The 22,956-nt window shown below is 28.0% G+C and overlaps 3 protein-coding genes across 6 annotated transcripts; 1 reads left to right on the top strand and 2 right to left on the bottom strand.

The window, feature by feature from the left end:
- The first annotated feature begins 668 nt into the window (after positions 1–668).
- LOC119689028 (intraflagellar transport protein 80 homolog) lies at positions 669–7,309 on the top strand. Of its 2 annotated transcripts, none has more exons than XM_038103763.1 (12): positions 669–896; positions 960–1,213; positions 1,276–1,435; positions 3,363–3,510; positions 3,568–3,845; positions 3,910–4,088; positions 4,218–4,445; positions 4,509–4,888; positions 4,966–5,135; positions 6,180–6,555; positions 6,616–6,907; positions 6,959–7,309. In XM_038103763.1, exons 5-12 carry the CDS (start codon positions 3,656–3,658, stop codon positions 7,256–7,258), a joined length of 2,115 nt encoding a protein of 704 aa, XP_037959691.1. In that variant the 5' UTR covers positions 669–896; positions 960–1,213; positions 1,276–1,435; positions 3,363–3,510; positions 3,568–3,655; the 3' UTR covers positions 7,259–7,309. The 2 variants fall into 2 exon arrangements, with proteins under 2 accessions (XP_037959691.1, XP_037959690.1); XM_038103762.1 differs by having other exon boundaries at positions 1,270–1,435.
- Positions 7,283–12,549, bottom strand: LOC119689029 (glyoxylate reductase/hydroxypyruvate reductase). The gene is made up of 4 exons (XM_038103764.1): positions 12,021–12,549; positions 7,686–8,017; positions 7,509–7,634; positions 7,283–7,446 (listed from the first exon to the last, which is right to left on the bottom strand). Exons 1-4 carry the CDS (start codon positions 12,422–12,424, stop codon positions 7,328–7,330), a joined length of 981 nt encoding a protein of 326 aa, XP_037959692.1. The 5' UTR covers positions 12,425–12,549; the 3' UTR covers positions 7,283–7,327.
- Positions 12,550–13,799: 1,250 nt separating this feature from the next.
- LOC119689298 (glyoxylate reductase/hydroxypyruvate reductase-like) lies at positions 13,800–22,713 on the bottom strand. 3 transcript variants are annotated; one of them, XM_038104097.1, is made up of 5 exons: positions 22,608–22,713; positions 17,435–17,861; positions 17,022–17,359; positions 16,831–16,956; positions 13,800–14,017 (listed from the first exon to the last, which is right to left on the bottom strand). In XM_038104097.1, the coding sequence occupies exons 1-5, from the start codon at positions 22,654–22,656 to the stop codon at positions 13,899–13,901; spliced, it is 1,059 nt and encodes a 352-aa protein (XP_037960025.1). In that variant the 5' UTR covers positions 22,657–22,713; the 3' UTR covers positions 13,800–13,898. The 3 variants fall into 3 exon arrangements, with proteins under 3 accessions (XP_037960025.1, XP_037960027.1, XP_037960026.1); XM_038104099.1 differs by lacking the exon at positions 22,608–22,713 and adding an exon at positions 21,691–21,774; XM_038104098.1 differs by lacking the exon at positions 22,608–22,713 and adding an exon at positions 20,849–20,990.
- Between the last annotated feature and the right edge of the window lie 243 nt (positions 22,714–22,956).

The raw sequence follows: 22,956 nt of genomic DNA, 5'->3' as shown, positions 1-22,956 counted from the left end.
TTATCTTGTAATTTTATTTGGCATAATTTAATGAGATATATAATAAGTATAATATCAACCCTTAGTTACAAATATTAGTAAAAATGCATCCTAAAATTTTAAATAACTTTAGGATCGACAGACATAATTTAATTTTTCCTCATGTATCATATATGAAGTCGATAACTATAAATATTTATTTAAGAAATTCTAACAAATAACAACTTCCAGCGAATAAACAAATTAAAAACGTAAAAAACGTGAAATTTTCTTTATACGTAGACTACTAGAGCAACATATCAAAAAATCAAACAGTACTGTTCAGTCGCTATGTATAAAACAAACTTCAATTTAAATAAAATGTCTGTTTTCTGTGTTCATTATTTGTATATATCTCAGAATATAAATTTAAGACTTTCATGTATTATTTATATTTCATTTTTTTGGTAACAATTAAATATATATTTATATATAAAATTAAACATATTTTTTGTGTAAATTTATATAAAAATTATATATACAATAAAGTAGTAGAGAATATTAAATTATAAAACCATCGCACCATCTAGCGGTGAGCAGGAAAGCGGATAAGTGTGGTAAATTTTTAAGACATTTTAATGAATTTGACGTTTGGCTGAGGTGAGTAAACCTTAGCCGCTTCATAACATATTTTGACAACATACAAAAAATAAAAGTTCGCTGCTAAAATAAGTAAATTATCTTATTTAACGCTAACCAACAGTGCTATTAAAGATTTAAAACAAAAAACTGAATATCAGCAAACTCTTGATTTTGAATTCTGAAACATGGAACTTAATAAAATAGCTGACCATAAAAATATTCCCCAACAACATTGTTATTGACAAGATTATCTGTTTTTCTTACTGGAACAGCATTCATATAATATATTTTGGCAAGTACGTATCTTGGAAAGAACATAAATGTAATAAGAAAAATTAATATGATATGTTTTCTTTTAGCTATGAATGCCAAAACTATAAACCAAATGTTATTACAATGAAATCAGTGGTAGTGACGAAACTGCAGGCTAACTTTGTAGCAAATGATATGGAATAGATTCCTGAAACTGGCTATGATACGCTACTTATATTCAGCATCGAAGGACGCTTCATTTTTCAGAACGAAAGTACACGTGTGGAATGCAATGTAATCAAACACGCTGCTGCTATTAATTCGGCACGTTATAGTCGAAACAGATCAGGTTCATTAACAGGTAAGTTAATGTTGTAATAAGCATAAATTATTAAAAATATACATTTGTTTCCAAAGCTGCAGATATTGGACACATAAAAATTTAGTCAAGGTGCATTCAACAGTTATCCAAAGTTATGAGCCAGTATTTTGTGCAGGATGGGTTCCTTATTCCATGCCAGTCATAATCTATCAAGGAGAACTTTAAGTTTCATGAATAACGATAAATAGTCAACTTCTTAAGGTAAGTGATGTTAAAATTATTCAAGTTTGAATTTACGAAGAAGCAAGATAGAAAAGAAGTTATTATTGTTGTTATAGTCCAAGAAGATTTGTCTAGCAGAGAACATAAAAGAAATTACAGCAACACAAATTCATAGATGAATATTTGGTAGGTTTTGAGTAGAGTAGGAAGTGGGAATGTTGTTTGGAAAAGGCATATCTCTTTAGGGAAGAGGAGTTAAGAGGAGTTTAGATTAAAGTAAATATACTTTATTAAATAAGTATTAGCGTAAAATAATTTAAATCGTTTCTGTTCAATTTTATTTTTAGCAGATTTCGTTATGGATTTCTCGTTATGGATACTTCGAAGTTTGTAGAATTTTACAAGAATAAAAAGAATGTTTTGCTTTTAATAATATATGTTCGACTATTTATATTTAGTTCCACTTGCGATTATAAATTTCCATGGCTTTCACAAGTATGAGTGACTTGAAACATTGAATTTAAATCTTATACTTATAAATACGAGATAATGTTTTATAGATCTTTTACTTTAGCTTGACAGATTATATGTAATTTTATATTTACATAACCAAGTTCATATTAAATTAGAATTATACAATAAAGGATTTTTAATTTGAACTTTCACAAATTTGAATTGTCCAGAAATTAGAACCCAAAAATCTCAATACATTGTATGCACTGAAAGCTCTTAAATTAGATTGGTTCTCCTTTCTGTTTTTTTCTTTAAGTTTTGTATAAATTAGCAAGGTGTTAAATGTTATTATTCATTTTTTGTTTAATAATAAAGGGAGGAATTCCCAAAATGTGCACTTTAATGAAACGCATTTAAAAATGCAAGTTCAAAACGGTTCTGAATGTGAGTTCAATACTGATAATAATTCGATAAATAACAGTGAAGATGACGTTCCCAATCTATACCAAATGTGTTTCATTCTGAAGCGATTAAATGCATCAATATTTTCAAAAAATGGTGCAAAAAGGATGACTCGTTTCCTACTCATTAGATGACCAATCCTTTAATGTTTGTTTAATCCAAACAACAAATAAACATTACTGAATATTTTATAGAATAATGCTTAATAAGGATTGTTTTCAAATGCAAAATAAATTTTTATGTAAAGTTTTAATTTTTTGATAATTTTTTATAAAAATAAAAAAGTCGAGAAATGAGAACTTTTCGCAAATTCGAACTACCCGAAAAACCAAGTGGTTCTTATTTATGAGCCGTATAATAAAATATGTATGAAATATTATATATATATTTTTATTTCATATTATATTATATATTATTATTAGTAGTAGTAGTAGTATTTTTGCTTTATTTTACTTAATTTTAAATATGCTGTATTACATAGAAATTTATAACAATTATATTATATATATATAAGCTTACAGCTATGGCATTTTCGCCACCTACCGTATTATATATTATTATATTATATATTATTAGATTTTATATAATATATTTTTATTTTATATAGTATTATATACAAAATATAATAAAATCTATCATCACTTAGGCTTTTAGGAATCAAATCTAATTTCATATAAATTTGCTTATGTAAAAGTAAAGTTAGATATATTCTATCAAGCTTATGTATATTCTATATATTCTATCATATATCTTTAAAATGCCTTCTCGTACTATTTAAATCCCAACTATTGGTGGTTTGTGGTGGCATTCAGTTAGATTTTTAATTAAGTACAGTACGACTAAGAAGATCAGCGACTTGAGTAAGCGCGAGTAGTGAAGAAGTTTGCGTTGCTTGGTAACCGATTTTGAAAACAAAATTTCAAAACAAAAAATTTTTACTGCTTATTGCGAAGTCGTTGATAATATAGAAAAATAAATTATCAAATTATTTTGTTTAATTCTTGTGCTTAAATTATGAAACTTAAAGCAGAAATTTTTAAAAAATTTTCAGCCAACACAGAATTTTTAATTCAAGCAAATAACAACGCAAGCAGCGCAGTCGACAATAAAAAAGGCGCTCACAACCAACGTAAAGCGGCTTTTAACTCTACTCTGTGTTGTGTGGACTGGAGCAGTAATGATGAAATCTATTTTGTGAAGTACGTATCTTGGAAAAGTTAAAAATTATCAAACTAATATAAAAAGTTTTCTTTCAGCGATGACCGCCAAATCTATAAAACGAATGCTGCCACACAAGAATCCATAGAAGTGGCAAAGCTGCCAGATGACTTCATACCAAGTGATATGGATTGGTTGCTGTTAGGCCAGCGAAACAGTAGCGGTGGCACAGGAAATGATACGTTACTCATATCCAGCATCGATGGACGCTTCATTATTCTGAACAAAAGTGCACGAGTGGAACGCAATGTAACCGCACACGCTGCTGCTATAAATTCGGCACGTTATAGTCCGGACGGCGCAGGTTTATTAACAGGTAAGTTAGTGTGTTTTAATAAGTATAAATATTTAAGTTTCAAAATATAACTTTGTTTCCAAAGCTGCTGACGATGGGCAAATAAAAATTTGGTCGCGGTCCGGTATGTTACGTTCAACAGTTATACAAAGTTATGAACCAGTATTTTGTGCACGATGGGCTCCCAATTCAATGTCAATCATATTCTGTCAAGGCGAATATATATCGATCAAACCGCTGACGACAAATAGTAAACTAACTAGAGTAAGTAGCTTTAAAATGATTAAATATTGAATTTTCAAAGGATGGTAGCTAGCAGTTAGAAGCCACAGTGCTTACTTGCTGGCTGGTACAGTTTGGAATTACTAATATTACTGAATTCTATACCTTTAGTGGCGGGCACATGATGGTTTAGTACTTACGCTTAGCTGGTCAATGACTTCGAATATAATTGCGACGGGTGGTGAAGATCGTCGTTTTAAAATTTGGGATACCCTAGGTGATAATCTGTACACAAGTTCGATAGAAGAATATCCAATCACAAGTGTTGCTTTCAATGCTGAACAAAATGTCCTCTTGGTGGGTTCTTTTAATATGGTCTCATTAGTTGAAAACTCTGGCGTAGGTATCATCTAAAAACATAAAAATAATAAATTGATTACAGTTTATTACTTCTACTTGTAGTGTTCTTATAGTAGTACGCGTTTTACGTCACCAATGGTAGGCTCTATTTTCACCATGTCTTGGTCACCTGATGGTACTCAAGTTGCTTGTGGCACCTCCAATGGTGATCTTATAGTTGGTTATATTGTGGGTAAAGAACTCGCATGCCGACATTTACATGCGACCACAATTAATAGTAAAACTATTGTTTTGGAAGATATTACAAAGCTAACAACAGATGTCTTGGACTTTCCAGAACGTGTTATAAACTTTACACTTGGATATGGATATTTACTGGTGGCAACAACAAATCAAATTCATATATTTAAAGAAAACTACATAAATACACCTATCATTGTGGATGGTAGAAGTGATGTACGTTCTATACAAGCGGGCAAGAAGTATGTAAAGTGATTTATTTATTTTAAGATATATAGAAATGATGTTGATTTCATGTGTTTCTCATTCATTTACACAGATTTTTCATGGTGTTGGATTCCACTTCAATCTGGGTATATACTTACACAGGTCGCTTACATTTAAATCCTAGATATCCTGGCTCACAGGCTCAAACCACTCTACTTAATTCTCGCACTGTGTCTCTGGGATTGGATATACTTGCTATTAGAGATAACTCGGATGGTACAGGTATGATAATATATATGTTAAAAAATTGGTATTTAGTATTAACGGATAAAATTTCCATAATAGTTATTTTTATTGTACTAAAATGTCATTATGAAAACCTCTCAATGTACCCATAATAATCCATCGTATTTTTGTAATAGCAGTCATATTCTGAAGTCCCATTCAATACATTAGGAACATTAGGAATAATACATACTGAGGATACTTAGGGAATTTAAAAAGTCAATTTATTAATTTCAATAAAACTAATTTTAATTTCACATCAGATGTTTAATTTTACATTAGATGTCCTCTCTCTTGCCAAGGATTGTGAAATGTTTATTGGAAAGAAATGTGATCCAGAAAAATCGTAAAATACGCTTGCAGTTCGCCAAACATCACTTGTACAAAGATAGTTCTTTCTGGAACTCACTACTTTTTGCCGATTAAAGTAAATCTAATCTCTATGCTTCAGATGGCAAAGTATATGTGTAGCTTAACCCAAATACAGAGGTTCAAAAAGAGCATTTACGTGGCATAGTTAATCACGGCGACAGATAAGCGATGGTATTGGGGTGTAGGTCAGAGGCAGGGATTGAAAATCTACAATTTATAGAATCAATAATAGATAAAAAAACTGTATCTTAATATATTAAAGCACAATTTGCATAAAAGTTCCCAAGATTTAGGCATAATTGACTATTTCCACTTCTACCGGGATGACAACTCATCTAAACTTTAACTAAAAACTGACTTCCTCTTTTATTCACATAAAATTCGACATTATTAGAGTACTCTACTCTTTACCCACATGACTTTGTGAAAAAGACTGAACTGATATGTTGTTGTTGTTGTTATTGTAAACCGCGGAGTTCGACTAATATAGCCACTTTTTGAGAAATTTCAACAAGTGGCTCTCTTAACTTGCCATATAACTGGATATTGCTCTTATTTTCTAGTTTATTATCATATTTTGTAAATTTTTATTTCTTTTAACTAATAAAAGGAATTTATTTCTTTTATAATTATTATTATTATTTATTATTTCTTTTTTTTCCTTCTTAGTACTTCATATATTCGATCTAATTCCGGGAGCTTCACGCCAATATGAACCCAACTCGTTGCGTTCCAAAAATTATATTACCGATGTTGCTGCTTGTCGTGCTGGAAATGCAGATGACAAATATATAGTATTCATCGATTCGAATAGTGAACTATTCATTTACTTTTTTACTGAAGCACGTAACACAAATGGAAATGACCGGAATGCCAGCAATGGCATATATAAAATTGGCACACAGGTCACTTCTGTTATGTGGTCCAGCGAAGCCTTGATTCTGGTTGGTGTACACGATGCTTTCTATAGTGTCTGGTACTGTCCTGGAGAAGGAGCGGGTGATCCGACTATAATTGCGCTCACTACCGTGACAATCGATACACCGTAAGTAAAACTTATAACAAAAGCTATAATCTTCACTTCTGTAAAATATTATTAATACAGTGAATTGGGTAAGAATATGACCATTGAAAGCTTCGAAGATGGGATTATCTGCTTTCGTTCTGAGGGCGCACGTTTGACTGTGAGTGTTAATCTGGATTGTGTAGCTCTGCAGTTGATGTTGTTAGAAGGTAATTGGCAGGCTGCTCTGAGAATATGTCGTTCTGCAAATAATCCAATTTTATGGGCGACGTTGGCTGCTGCAGCAACGCGCAAGAACCAACTGGATATAAGTGAAGAAGCGTATTCGGCAGCTTTACAAATAGACAAAGTCACTTATTTTCAGTACATTAAAGTGAGTATTTTAAATAGTAAATGAAAGTAATATTAATTTAATTTAATTTAGAATTTAACACCTTTAAGTCCAGAACATATGGCTGAAAATTCTCTAATGCTAAGACATCTCACAGAAGCTGAAACTATATTGCTTCACAATCAAAAGTATGTTGAGGCAATCAATCTTTGCTTGCGTATGCACAAATGGCAGAAAGCATTGGAAATTGTGGAAAAGCATAAGCCGAATATGTTGGAAAGTGTTGTGGAACAACGTAAAAAATATCTTAACGCTTTGGAAACAGATGAATGGGATACTGCGTATATGCCATTCATAACAAAAACCAATGAAAAGGAACAAATAAGCGATTAACTTGTCCTACTAAAATATAATAACAAAAAAAATAGAACAAATTTATGTCTTTTGCTTTATTAATTTGGTTCAATAAGCTGGAGATATCATAGACTCGCCTTTTAAAGCGTTCAATATATTGTTAGCTGCTATTTTAGCCATTTCCGTAGTTGTTCGCATAGTTTGTGTGCCCAAATGCGGTATAACCACTAAAACCACAAAGAATATAACAATATTTTCATACATTCATAACAAATAAGGCAGTACAGACCACAATTCGGCAGCTGCAATAATGGATCATTCGCCGGTATTGGCTCCGGAGTCATAACATCTAAGCCAGCAGCAAATATTTGACCAGACTTGAGTGCGTTGAACAACGCGTTTTGATTCACAATGCCTGCTTATCAAACTGCAGTAATTGTTTTATGTGGATTATAATAAAATTTACCTCCTCTGCCAACATTTACAAAAACACAATTTGGTTTCATTTTCGAGAAAGCTTCCTCATCAAAAATGCCTTTAGTTTCGGATGTAAGTGGACAGGCTACAACCAAAAAGTCGCTTTCCTGGAGCAAATTCTGAAAACTAACATGTTGCGCTTGTAGTTCGAAATCGTTATCCTTACGAGTTCTAGTATTGTAAATAATTTTCGATACATCCCAACTCTGCAGACGTTTGGCAATGGCTTGCCCAATACCTCCGAAACCCAGTAAACCTACAACAGATTGTCGTAGCTCTTGTCCCATAAGCCAATTTATGCGTTCTGTTTGCCAGAGTGAACTGAAAGGAAATACAAAATTTTTGTTAATTGGAATAGGATATAATATAAACAATTTACTTTTGACTATATTCTGAAGAAATCAATATAACTTTAAATTCGTTTACTTATAGTATTATATATAATATAAGCGCTACTCTCAACTACAAACGCAGAACTATGAACCATCTTCAATATTTATATATTAGCTCGTTAAGTATATAAAATCTTAATTTATATCCTAACATAAAGCATTCAACATGGTGGCAGTGTTTTGTTCCAGTGAGAATCCAGAACCGTATTAAAATCCATCTATCCTTTGGCAAGCTCAAATCTCTTATATTGTATTGCGTTAAATTTAATATACCCACATACATGTATGTTATATAAATGAGGTCGGTTTAATAATTCGGTGACTTTTTAAACTTCCCACGTAGTATATTTAAATATAACATTGTTCCTGTCAACTGATAACTGTTAATGAACTATAACTGGTTTTTTATTTTAAAAAATTTCGCTGTTTATATGTTTTTACTTTGACAAATTGATTTTTAAATTTTTTTTTAAAGTTGATTTCTTTTTAATTTTAAAAAATTGATTTTTTAAAATTAAAAAATTAATTCTTTATATTTTGTTAAATAGTTTTTATATTTTTTTATTTTACAAATCGCATTTTTATATTATTTGTTTTTCAAAATTGCTTTTTTCTATATATTTGTTTTTAAGAATTGTTTGATAATTTTTTATTATAAAGTTATTTTTCATATATTTTTATTTTAAGGATTTGGTTTTTTATACTAAAAATAGTTTTAGTTTAAATTAAGTCGTATTTTTAAAGGTTACATTTTATATAATAATTTATATAAAACCAAACTTAAGATTAAATAAAAAGTATAACTTATGTATATATTTATTTAACAGATATTTCGGTGTACTTTGTAGATCATCTTTAGTGTATTATAATAAACAAAAATTATTAAACACTGAAGATGGTCTACGAATTAGATCGAAATATCTGTAATATAAATATTTTTTTTATGAAAATTAAAATTGTATTTAATATTTAACATATATTTATAATAATTATTTATATTTAGAAACAACATTTTTAATTTTTGTTTATTAAATTAACGACGTAAGCTCAGTAATAATTAAAAAAACATTTTGAAAATTGTTCGTAATAACAATTTATTAAAAATTATACAAATTGAAATAAAAATAGACTTAACTATTAATTTAAGATCCAAGACCTATAGATTTGTGTCAAGCCTTTAGTATCCCTCTTGTAATTCAGTTGTTGACTATCTGGAAGGTCAATTATATACCATATAGCTTTGTTAGCAACCTTCTTCGTTTATAATTATTCTTCCGGTTAAGAATTTTTACATCATCGAAGTTGGGAGTATGATTCATTTTGACGCAATATCTAGCTAGTGCGGTTTTTTGGTATTTAGGTGTAGTGTGACTCTTCAGATCATGTTTGTGTGCGGCGATTCTCGTTCTTAATTTGTTTATTGTTGTGCCAAAATATACCCGTTGGCATACTTTGGCTCCGTCACCTCCACAGGGTATTTTATACATCAAATTATGTTGGTCCATCTTCTCTATTTTGTACATTTGTTTTATTAAACAAATTTTTTAACATGTTTGTGTTTTTAATACTATTTTATGTATTGTTTTATTGTAGCATTTTGATGTTTGAAAATTTTTAGAGAAGCCAGGTGTGTAAGTCAAAGATATAAAAGTTTTGGGTTTAATGTCCGATATATTACTTTCAAGAGATTTTGCTTTTTTATGAAAGATTTAATAATGTTAATTGAATAATTGTTTTTTTGTTAATATAACAATAAGTGTTTTTTCATTTTCCTTGTGGAAAATTGAATTGCTAATGTTGAACACTAGTCCTATTAGCTTTAATCGAGTGTGGCGCACTACATGGCAGAGTTGCTGGGAGTCAAAATTTATATAACGTCCAAAATTTGTTGGTTTTTGATACCAGTTTAATTTAATCCGGTTGTTATGTCTTATTATCATTGTATTTGCCAGTAAGGCAGTTTTTCATTAACTCCTTCTTCTTCTTTGGTGAATTTTGTCCTGCTGTGTAGATCATTCTGTATGGTCATAAATATATTTGGTCTTAAGGCGTAGTTTATTAGATGTTTTTACCACCATTTGGTCTAGAATGTATTTCATTACTATAACCGCAACTATTGGTGATATAGGTGATCTCATAGACATATCTTTGATTTGATAATAAGTTTTATTTTTAAATTTGAAATATCTATATTATCTTTAAGCAGGAACTTTAGTATTTCCATGGAAGTCTCTTTTTCTCATTTTTGTGATTCTTTCAATATGAGACCATTTATCTTTATTAACAAAATATCTGTTAAATAAATATATAAATAAGTTAACAACTGTGATAATTTTTATTTAATCTCATGTTAGTTTTTATATACTACAAATTATTATATGAAATATAACTTTTAAAAGACTACCTAAACCCTGGCAAAATTTAAACACATAAGTATTGAAGTCGACACTAATATAAACATTCTAAAAACAGTTTTTATGTTTTTAAAAACTTAAAAAATTAGTTTTTAATACTTTTTTATTTAAAATAACTGCTTTAACATGTTCTTACAATAAAATTTTTTTCATTTTAATTTTACATTAATATTTTTTTTTATATATATTTGAGTTTTAAAAAATTTAATTTTTTTAATTTCAAAAAATTTAATTTTTTAATTTTAAAAAATTGATATTTTTATAAGTCGTTAAAAAAAGTTTTTTTATTTTTTTCTTTTAAAAAATTGTATTTTTATATTTTTTGTTTTTAAAAATTGGATTTTTTCTATATTTATATTTAAAAGATTATTCGATAAATTTTATTCAAAAAAGTCTTTTTACCAATTTTTTTTAGAAAACTTTATTTTTTATATATTTTATTTTAAAAATAAATTTCTTTATTTTAAAATTGTTTTATATATTTATTTCAGATTTAAAAAATTGCTGTTTTATTTATTTTAATTTTAAAATATTGCTTTTTTAAGTATATAGTGTAATTAAAAATAAATTGTTTTATTTCAAAATTAGTCTACATTATATTTTTAATTTATGTTTCTATTTAAAATAATTGTTTTATCATATATTTTTATTTTCTAAAAATTTCTTTTAATTATATTTTCATTTTTAAAATTACATTTTATATATTTTTTATTTGAGAAGTCACTTTTTATGTTTTTTTATTTTAAAACACTGATTTGTTTTGTATTTTTATTCGCTTTTTTGCATTTTTTTTTATTTTAAATTATTGATTTTTATATACTTTATTTTGAAGAAATGGTTTTTTGTATATTTTTATTTTAAAGAATTAGTTTTTTTTTTTTTGTTTTTTATAATTTTAAAAGTTATTAAATTTATTTTTAATGTCCGTTTTAACATAAAAAATAAATCCTTAGTATAAATTATTATTTTTACTAGTAGTGAATGGCAACAACAAAATTTTTTGTTATTTTTATTAATTGAATTTTTGGCTGACCATAGCAGCTGTTTCGAGTATTGTCAAATACCCAATATCAGTGGTATTAGAATTATTTCTTATATTTAATTTATCGTAAATAATTTTTTTCAGACTGCAAATACCAAGGGTTAAACTCAAGCCCTGCCAAATTTGAAAAATTATTTATTTTTGATTTTAAAAATTTGATTTTTATATATTTAGTTTAAAAATTTGCTTTTTCATATAATTTTATTTTAAAAATTTATATTTTATGTTTCACAAAATTGCTTTCTTCTTCATATATATTATTAATTATTAATAATATATATAAATTGTAATATATATACAAATCTTTTTTCTTATAATTCTTCTTGTTTTTGTTTTATTTTTTTAATTATTTATTTTTTGACCTAAAATTTCGTTTTCAATGCACTGGAGAGCTTTTAATGTAAAAGCTTCCCACGGGTAAATACTATTTGAAAGTCAATGAATTATCAAGAAACAAGCAAAAATTGTTTACTTACTTATCAATTTCCCGTCTGCCCGCGTGAAACAAGCGGCCAGCAGATATCATTAAACCTATCGCCAAATCCGCTACCGCGTTTTTGACTATGCCAGGCGTGTGTCCCAATGGCATTTGACGACGTTTAAATTCATCCAAATCGACATAATCGATGCCCGATGACATAGTGGAGACAGCTTTCAGTTGTGAACCGGCAGCGTCCAAAATTTGAGCATTCAATGGTTGATAATGAGCCCAGAGAATAGCATCGACTCCCGGCAGTTTTTGGAGTATTTCAGTGCGGGAAGGCGGTACACTCTGGCATATAATAGTTTCACAGCCATGCTGACGCAGTAACTCTAAAGCTGGCACAGGAACCTCTGGATGTGAGATAAGCACTTTGAACACTCGGCGTGCGGCGTGCATTTCCAAAAAGTCTTATAAAGAAACTAACACTCGCTTTTCCTCGAACGTCACAATAAAAAACTAATAATAAATATTTTTTTACATGAAAGCTTTTCGTTTATTATTCTCAGTTCTTGCTGTCACACGTGTACAGTAGCGGACTTAATACGTGTTGTGTTTTAATTTACAAAAAAAAAATATAAATATAAATAAATATATATAAAAATTTTAGTGTACACCGCAGACAACGTATTTTTTGTTCTTTTTTATTTATTGAGAAATAAAGTAGTCTCAAATAGATTTCTTGGATTGGTCAGAGAGGATACCAACTTTTCACCAGATTTCTAAGCAAGCACTGTGCGTTGAGGTACCATCTGAAAAAATTGTAACTTTCATAGACCAGTATTTACTATTTTTGTAAAATTAATTTGAAACTTCTAAACACATTCTTTGTGAATATCCGACATGACTATTGGACCCCTCTTTATTTTTGATTTCTTAGAGTATCAGAAATATTATCATGAATAAATTTGATTATTGCAATAACTTGACAAAAACTTACCACCTTGAGTTTAACCTCTTATATTAGAAACAACTTTCTAATAAATACAAGAATAATCTATCTGGTATTATGGAAGTGATTGGAGGTTTAAATCAAACTTTTTTGCGAAAATTAAATGTTTTTTCTTCTATTAATCATATTAATAATTAATCATAATTAACATTGATATAATTATGAATATTAATTTCAAAGAATTCAAATAACAGTATGATTAAATTATTTTTTATTTTATTGTTTACTCTCTATTACTAATTCTTTTTGGGTAAAGACTCGTTGTTCTTAAAATATATAGAACAAAAAGAAACCCCCAAAGGTACTCACATAAACTAAAAGCTAAAAAAGTTAAAACAACTGATGAGCACAATAGACCACCTAAACCGTGGTGTATAAGATTTCCCATTTAACAATAATAGTACTTGGAAACTAAATAGAGTTACGGTGTACAATGTTCTCCACTGTTCTTCTTCATTTATAAATTCGAAAATATATAAACACCACATAATTAACAACTTTAGTGAAATATTTCTCTTCTTTTTGCTATCTTTTAGCTTAATATGTCTCGCATAAATAATTGCTTGTGCTATATGCATGCACTAAATTTTGAATAGCAAACAAATGAATAGATTTCGAATGAGTGAATATTTGCGCCTAATAGTCAATGTTATATAAATATATAATTTATAATTAATCTAACAATCGCAAAAAATATTCTCTGTGGGCCTCACAGCTCCACTTACTGACTACAGCCATGGTTTTCAACAAGTTTTAGCAAAGCTTATGTAAACAGGTTTTTATTTTCATATATTTTTTAAAATCAAATTTTTTTTTAAGCTTTTACAATTATTTGTATACAAACATGAACTCATTAATTTAATTTTTTATATTTTCAAAATAACGAATAACTTCAATTTTTCGAAACTCAGAATAGATTTATCAGTAAGCAGGTGCAAACATCGGCTCTCCAGCCATACCGCGCAGAACATTATGTGCAGCAATGGTAGCCATATCGGTTCTTGTACGTTCTGTGGCAGATCCCAAATGTGGAACTATCACTGTAAATAAAACAAAATACAAATGTATCAAAACAATATACATATATAGATATATAATTTGTACATATTTATATGATATACATATACGCTTATATATAGATACCCATATGTATATAACATAATAAGTACTGAAGAAGCTTATTAACACTAATTGTATTTATAAATATTTAAGTTTCATTAGTAGTTGAGATATAATAATTAATGTTATAAAATATAGTCTACTTTGAAAGTCAATAAAGACCCCTATAACAAAGTAAAGACAATCCAAAGCAATACTAATTCCATGAAATTTCATTCAAATAGCCCAACTAAAAAACTAGTTTCAACTGAAAGAGACAGTACCCGTCTGTGATGAACTCAATTTATCGAGCTGGTCAATAATATACATATTCTTGATCTTAAGCGTTTTATGCGCTTTACAACGTGTCTAATATAGAAGAGTAGAGACTAAATCCATCCCGTCGAATTTAGATAATTTAATAGGTCTCTCGTCTTCACCGATAAACAGTCTGATAAGTTGTCAAAGAAATATCTTCCTAAAAACATATATCTTTTGGACGTCAAAGCAGGGCATTCACAGAACAAATGTTATGGTTTCTTTTTCCACAACTTCTGCGGTAAGGATTATGACATTTCTCAGTTTCTCTGAGTGGGTTTCTATACACTAATAACTAGAAAGAACTGCAGTAAGCCTTGCAGTGTACCTTTTTTAAGCTATTTTGTGTGAAAAGTATAAAATAGCAGAAACCGGTTTTACAATATATTTTGTCTTTGTGTCCCTGTCCTTCTTAACTTTTTATAGATTATACAATATTAAATCTATTCATTATATCTAACCTATATGCTGGGTAAAGTTACAGGCGTGTTAAAATATTGGGATCAGATACATGTATAATAAAAATCCATTTGATAAATGTATATTTAATATAATATAATATCAAAACATCATCCCTTCTAAAAGTAAAAAGTGAAGTTTGCTTAAAAAACTTTATAATATTTAATGAAAAATAATAGAATAATTAGTTAGGCAGTACTGTTTAATTAATAATTAGTTAGGTAGTAAATTTTTTTGCCATGGACATAAAAATTTAATTAAAAATTCATGCTATATTATTTTTAACATAAAATAAGTTAGTTTTACAATTGGATATTATAAAATTTCTGCAGAACTCACTTATCAGTCTGGTAAAAATTTAAGTACTGCCTAAAACAAAAATCGATACCTTCTAAAATATTATTTTTTAAAACCTAAGAGCACCCCCTACACAGAACTCACACCCAAGCAGTCTGCTTTCAATTATTTTCAAATCACTAAAACATGTCACCGATATTTCTAATCTATTAAAATAAATTCTCGTACTATCTTTTAGTTAGTACACTTGTGTGTATATTTAAAGCAAAAATAATTAATTTTAAACAACAGCAATTTGGAAGTCTGATTATATATTTATAGCTTAATTATTTTTGATAAGGTGAGGCTATATCAACAGCTAGACATAGAATTACTATTAATACTAGAAATATAGCAGTGCTAAAATATAAAATGTATAACATATATTAAGAAAATTCTAAAGACATTTATATGTCTTTCTAAAGACATATAAAAATTATATAAATATAGTATAACTAACTTATATTGTAGAGGAATTAGAGTCAATAATATCCTTCAAGTACATCAAAAACTTTTTCTCTAACTAATCAATGTTGCATATAAAATATATTTGACTTCATTCTTACTCCTTCTCATCTCTATATTATATTTCTATCCCGCCCAATCGTGCAATCTTTAGTCAACATTTTATCACAATAATAACACTGTTTTAATTTTTCCAAAATTTTTATATGGGAAATATGGGAAATATTAAATCGATGAATCTACATATATAGATATACATACCTATGTAACTGGAGATAGATAAAGTTAAATTTCTAAAAGGTAGATAATGGTAGATATCAAACCTTTACAATTACTTATAAAGCCATTTAATTTAGTTTTTTGTGGTAATATTGGGAAGAGGGTCTGGTGTTTATTCGGGTAATTCTCTGGTGTTTATTAGGAAAAGGGTCTAAAGTTGAACAAGAATAATTGGCTAATATCTATGCTGGAAATATTGTGGGTATTAATTTATGGCTATTAATTTATCACAAGTCTTAAACTTCCTGAAGTGACATATTGTTGGAAAAATTAACAGAGAACTGAATTAATATAACAGCAGTGAAGTACCCTCGCTAACTTTTCATATGATGGAGTTCAGTGCACTGCATATGGCGTTGATATGTTCCGTTCCAGGTCTTAATAGCAAATGGTTTTACGTCCCGTATTCACTTATATATACAGATAACGAAACGCAGTTCATCCCTCCATTCAAACTTGGATTATAACCATAACCACTGGCATTACCCGGACCACACCAAAGGGGCAGATATACTAAAATATATACATTTTTTGACAAAATTTGGTATTATCTGTATATTATATTATCAAGAAAATCTTTCTGTCAATCCTCTCCATTTTGGATACAGCAGTACGTCACTAACAACAACACGGTGTAGAAAATGGTTTAAAATTCAAAATAGATATCATTGTTAATACTATATATATAATAATAATATATATAGATAAAATAAAATGGGTATAATAATATATATATATAATAATAATATATGTATAATAATAATATATATATAATAACAATATATATATAATAATAATATAAAAATAATATTATATTTCAAAACTAATAATATTAGAAGATTTCGAAAAAGTTTTCTACTATACTTGTTACTTAAAGTTATTTAAAAAAATTACTTACCAAGATTTGGAAGGCACATTAATGGATCATTTTTAGATAAAGGTTCTGGTGTCACAACGTCTAAGCCAGCAGCAAAGATCTTATTTGTTTTCAATGCATCATAAAGATCTTCTTGATTGACAATGCCTTTAAAATCAAATGTAAATGAAATACAAAATGATTAAAAATATATTGTAATAAATCAAACTAACCTCCTCTGGCCACATTGACAAATATGGCCTTCTTCTTCATTTTTTCAAATGCAGCTGCATTGAAAATGCCAGCTGTTTCTTCAGTTAAAGGTGCAGCAACAAACAAAATATCACTTTTGGTCAATAATTCGTCGAATGTAACCTTTGATGCGGAGAATTCCTTTTCAATATCGGTAGCCACACGTCGTCTTGTTGAATAGATAATACGATCAATATCAAAGCCGGCTAAACGTTTGGCAATTTCTTGGCCAATACCACCGAAACCATAAAAGCCAACAGTAGCATCGCGTATATCCTGGCCCCACATCCAATTAATATGAAAATTTTCCCAAGTTGAACTGATTTAAATAGATTAAAAAATAATAAATAATATAAAATAATCAATATGGTATATTGTATATATGAGAAATTACTTTTCGATTTTAAGACGTCCTTCGTGGAAACGACGTGCGGCGGCGATCATTAAACCGATAGCCAAATCTGCAACTGCACTATTCAAAACGGTTGGTGTATGGCCCAATGGTATTTTGCGCTTTTTTAATTCCGGCACATCTACGAAATCAATGCCAGCAGACATAGTAGATATAGCTTTCAATTGTGGACCAGCTGCATCTAATACTTCAGCGTTCAAGGCTTCGTGTGAAGCCCAAAACATGCCATCTACACCTTTCGACTTTTCTAAAATCTCTGCACGGCTTGGTGGTAAACTATGACAAATTATCAGGTCACAACCACGACTCATCAGATCCAATACATCTTTCGGCACCTCAGGGTGTGTGACCAATATTTTAAGCCTCTCTTCAGTGTTTGGCATTTTAGTTGTTTTGCGTGGTCGTAAAGCTGATGATATATTCAGGGCGGTAAACACAAAAACAGTTAAAAATAAGAATTTAATAAGCATTTTTAAAACCTTTAAAACCTCTTTTTTAATGAAAATAAATTTATATTTTATTAATTTAAATAAGAAATAATGTTTAAAATATTAAACTTAATATTGCGATTGCGTTGTGGTCAATCAAATGCGTTGGGATCAACTAAAAATATCTTCTGGTTTCCTCTAATTTTTTTTTTATTTTTTTTTATATTATATATATATTTCTTATAATTTCTATATATATATATATATATTTCACATATATATTTAATAAATAGCACTAAAATCTATGATAAACCCTATGACCCTTTAGACATTTCGTTGAGTATTGGAAGCCTTGTTGGAAATTTATTGTGTTCTGAACGCTCTAAAAACAATTAACCAGCGCTTTTTTGAAATGGTCTTCCAGAAGTCTATAAAGTGTGCATAAAATTTCCTTTCTTCTTCCTTAAAAAAGTTTCCTCTCACAACTGTATTTTTCTTTTACAAAATTTGTATTCAAAAGCATTCTCTCAAAACCGCGCTTGAAATTCACAAAGATATTGACCTTAAACCTGTTTAAGAACTACCTGCAACTCTTTTTTAAAGAAAAAATCCTAGAAAACTATATATAAAGCATTAAGTGTTCTAGTCAAAATTAGGTCAAAAAACAATCAAAGCAATCTACTACAGGTTGTAACTATCTCTACAGATGAAGGACTTCCACAATTGGTGAAGGCAAGTAAATTATCTCGTAGACTAAAATGCAAACTGAACCCGACCTCACAAGGTAATTAAAGATTGCAGCTGTAGAAATGCTGGTCTTTAAATGATTGATTAACTAAAATAAAAATTCTTTTCAGAATAATATTATTAGTTGTATTAAAACGATATATTTATATTATGTCTCAGATTTGTAGAAATAATATATTGTCAATAAAAAAAAATAGATTAATAAGATTGTGTTTATGATTTGAAAAATAAAATGTACGGTAATTTACACTATAGACTTTTAAGAATTTTAATTATTTAATAAAAAGTATATTACAGTGAAAACTCTTTTGAATAACAAATATCTTAGATGGACAATATTTCTTGAATAAGCTTTTTTTAACATTTTTTAGAACTACTTAACCTCCAATAGTCGAACACCCCTTTTAAAAAATCAAGAGTTAACTGACGATGAGTTTTTTTTTTAAATATTTTTAATATATTATTTATATTTAAAGATTAGATTTAGTTAATATGTGTATTATAGATATTGGTGACTTGAAAATTCCAATTTCATAGCCGGTTGAAAGAATAAACCAATTTAGCGTTATAGATTATACGGAAAAAGATAAGAAAGAGAATTATATTAGGTGCACACAGAGTGATTAATGCTTTGTACTCAACCTACAAATTACATAGATAATCAGAATCAATATTAAGTAATTTACATTTATTTTTTTAATGTTATTTTGTCTATATTATTCAAACATGTACAGGGTGTTTCTTCACTACGTAAAATGAAAGTGAGAGCTAATGTGTTTTGTAAGAGAAACAGAAAAAATTATACTTTATTTTCAATATAGGATGAGAAAGGTATGAAATAAAAGTCTACTCTTGTAAAATATCCCTTCGTACACCCGGGCACCTTGATTTGACCACATAAGTAATTTTGAATAACTTTTTCACTACGCTATATACTTATTTACCTATCATTACAAGATATCGAGGTTTAAAATAAAAAACTATTTCTATTGTTTACACTGACAAAAACTATATATGTCGTTTAACGCCAGCATTTTCCAGTCATTTTCACAGTGATTACCGAAACTACGAGTAATAATAAGTAGATAGCGGTTCTACTTGTTATTGTCGGTCTTTAGGTTAGAATTGCTAAATTGATGTAAGAGTTTAAAACCTTTATTTTAATAATAGATTGCTATAAAAATACACATAACCAGCAGCATAGACATTCCCGAAATGAATCAAAAGACTATTGTTGTATGTAATATATGTATGAAATAAAAATGATTTTTAGATGTTTGACATTATTTGAAAGCCTATGAAATAAATTTCAGGCTCCTTAACTGGTGGTTAATAATTAAGAAATTAATAACAGTGCATGATAGATAATACATTTTTTCACAAAACTGATTATTTGTAATGCCCAGTTTAAAACAAAAATTGCTATTTTTCGTAAAATGTATTTAATTACAAAAAATTTTAATTATAGTACATTACTGTTAAATAATACAATTGATTCTAGTCAATCACTTTTAAAATATTAATCAGTTTTTAATAAAACTTTCTATTCAGATAAAAATCCTATATTGTGATTAATACTAAAACTGTAACAAAAAACCAATACAGGCTCCCTCTTCCATATGAGTGTTCTTAATAATTTCCTAAATCAAGAAATGATCTTCCATAATTGTATAACGTTGTTGAAAAACACGCTGTATACGTAATATAATTAAATTTGAATTTAATTAAATATATTATTTTTGAAATAAATTTGTGACGGTCGTTGATTATTATCTTATATAAATTTAACGTTTCCGGAAATTTTTGTATTATAAGTTTGGAAAAAAATTCATTTTGATCTAATGAAATTTAAAGAGAAATATCTAAAAATGTTTATAATAACATAAAACAGAAATCCAATAATAAATCATAATTAAATAAAATTAAATAGAATCTGATTATTATTCCATCATTAAAGCACTCAACAGACTCATACATACATATGTAATAATAACTAATTAAAAACTAATTACATCACTGCAACAATTTCCAACTGGGTCTTGTAGAACTTATTTTTTTAGTTTCACCTTGAACTTCATTTAGAAATTTTGTTTCATTTTTTTAATGAACCACCGACCGCTTTTTCTTTAATATCAAATTTATTTATCAATAAAGCAGTTCCCCTAACTTCACTTAAACTACTCTCCCGCACGTTAACTCTATATAATTAACCAAAACTCACCGCTACTCTAATTCTACACTTGTCGAACTCGTTCCACAGTAACGATCAACACACAACTGAATATGGAGAAGCAAAATTAATTGTTTATAAACTAAAGGCGTGCAAGTCTATATCTCCACAGATAAATTTATGAAAATATTTGTGCTTATCCATGTGCGCCGTAAGTCGCAATGACTTAGTCAGTAGTGCAAAATATGTGCATATAGTTTACTTGGAGGTTCTACTAAACAGTGGAACTTATTTATAAAATGTTCTGTTAAATTTTAAAATGTATTTAAAAGCTTTAACAATGTGTTTACACTATTGTAATTAACTTGTCGAATGTGCAGTAATAAATCACGCTTTTCATACAAAACTCATACAAAATCTATATTGAAATGTCCTGATGAAATTTAGTAATTATAAATATTAATATAATATATTATTTATAATAAATTTTACTAAGAGATATGGTATTTAAAAAAGTTTTTATAGTATTTATAGTGTTTATAGTATAAGTATAGATCATATTATTAGGTGTAGTATATGTATAATATAAGAGTAGTATAATATACAGGGTGGTAGTAAGTGCCAGACATTATTCAATGAATACTAAGTGGTGAATACTCAATCATATATGTTAAATTTAATGAAAAATAAGTGATAAATGTAGATTCAGATATAGATTGAAATATAGATTTAATGTATACTAAGTGATAAGTACTCAGTCATTTTTGTTTAATTTAATGGAGGATAAGTGATAAATGTAGATATAAATTATACTGGTCTGTAGTACCACACATTATTCAATGAATACTAGGTGGTAAATACTCAGTTAATACTTGATAAAAATTGTTTCAAACCTTTTGGAGACTAAGTTCGTGTTGAGCAGGTGATCGGTTTCACCAATTTCCGACTTAATAATTAAAACCATGAAAAATTTTATTACTAAAACAAAACAAAATAATTAATGAAATATTTATTTTTTTTATGAAAAAATTTTTAGAAAAAATTTAATTTGATTTTAATATTTTTACCACAGTAGCAAGTAAGTTTTATATTTTTTTATTGAGCATTGAACGTATCTTATCAACTGCATTACACTTATCTTAGGGCCCAAAACGACTCACATCGCAATCGCAACTCACACAGAGATTACTAGAATGCCCCTATCTGTTTTTTTTTGTTACATATATATACACTATATATATATACTATATATAACTGTATATGCTATTTTATACATATATATATTGAGCTCAATATATTAAATTTTTAGTGCTCAATATGAACTGCATTTGAACTCTGTTTTTAAATAGAGTTTATTTGACACCATGTAACCCGGCTTTTATTGCAAATAATATTTATTGATTTATGAGTTAACATTAAAATTAATTTTAAAATTAAGTAGGAATAAGGAATTGAACTACTAGGTCCTTCGTCCTATGAAAATAATATAAAAGACCAACGCAGCCTCCCACTCCAGAGGATTTCAATTCCTGATCAAAAAGTCGCCTTCCATATTTATACAACGTTGTTGAAATAGACTCTATAATACGTAATATATTTTAATCTTAATATAATTAAATATATTATAAGTGAAATATGAAATATTTCAAATTTTGCAAAAAAAATCTAGCCGATTTTAAAGAAATTATTTAATAAAAATCTACATTATATAGAATCAATATATATATAATATATAATATAAATAACATATATACAATATAGATTTGTTTTCCTTATACCAATTATACAAATTTTTGCCAGTATGCCTTACCTGACTTATTTCTGAGTGAAAGCATTGTTAGTCTATATATAGAGCCCATTTTGTTACAGTTACAAGATATATTGTATATATAAAAATAGATATGTATATAATACAGTTTTTGGTGCACAATTATTATTTAATAATTATTTTGAAAAACTGCATAATAATAAATTTGTAATCGATTATGACATATAAATCTAGGAATATTAAAATTTTAAAGTTAAAATTTTATAAAAACTAGAAATTAAACTTTTTCTCCTAGAGCAATGTTATGCAGACGGTTATATTAATGGGCAGAACCATTAAGGTACTTCATATAGCGACTCAAATCACAATTATTAACTTTAAGCAGCTATAA

Source organism: Teleopsis dalmanni, chromosome X (assembly GCF_002237135.1).
Source record: "Teleopsis dalmanni isolate 2A chromosome X, ASM223713v2, whole genome shotgun sequence".
NCBI classification, from domain to species: domain Eukaryota; kingdom Metazoa; phylum Arthropoda; class Insecta; order Diptera; family Diopsidae; genus Teleopsis; species Teleopsis dalmanni.
Note: the sequence above shows the minus strand (reverse complement) of the source record. Positions and strands in the feature narration are given on the sequence as shown.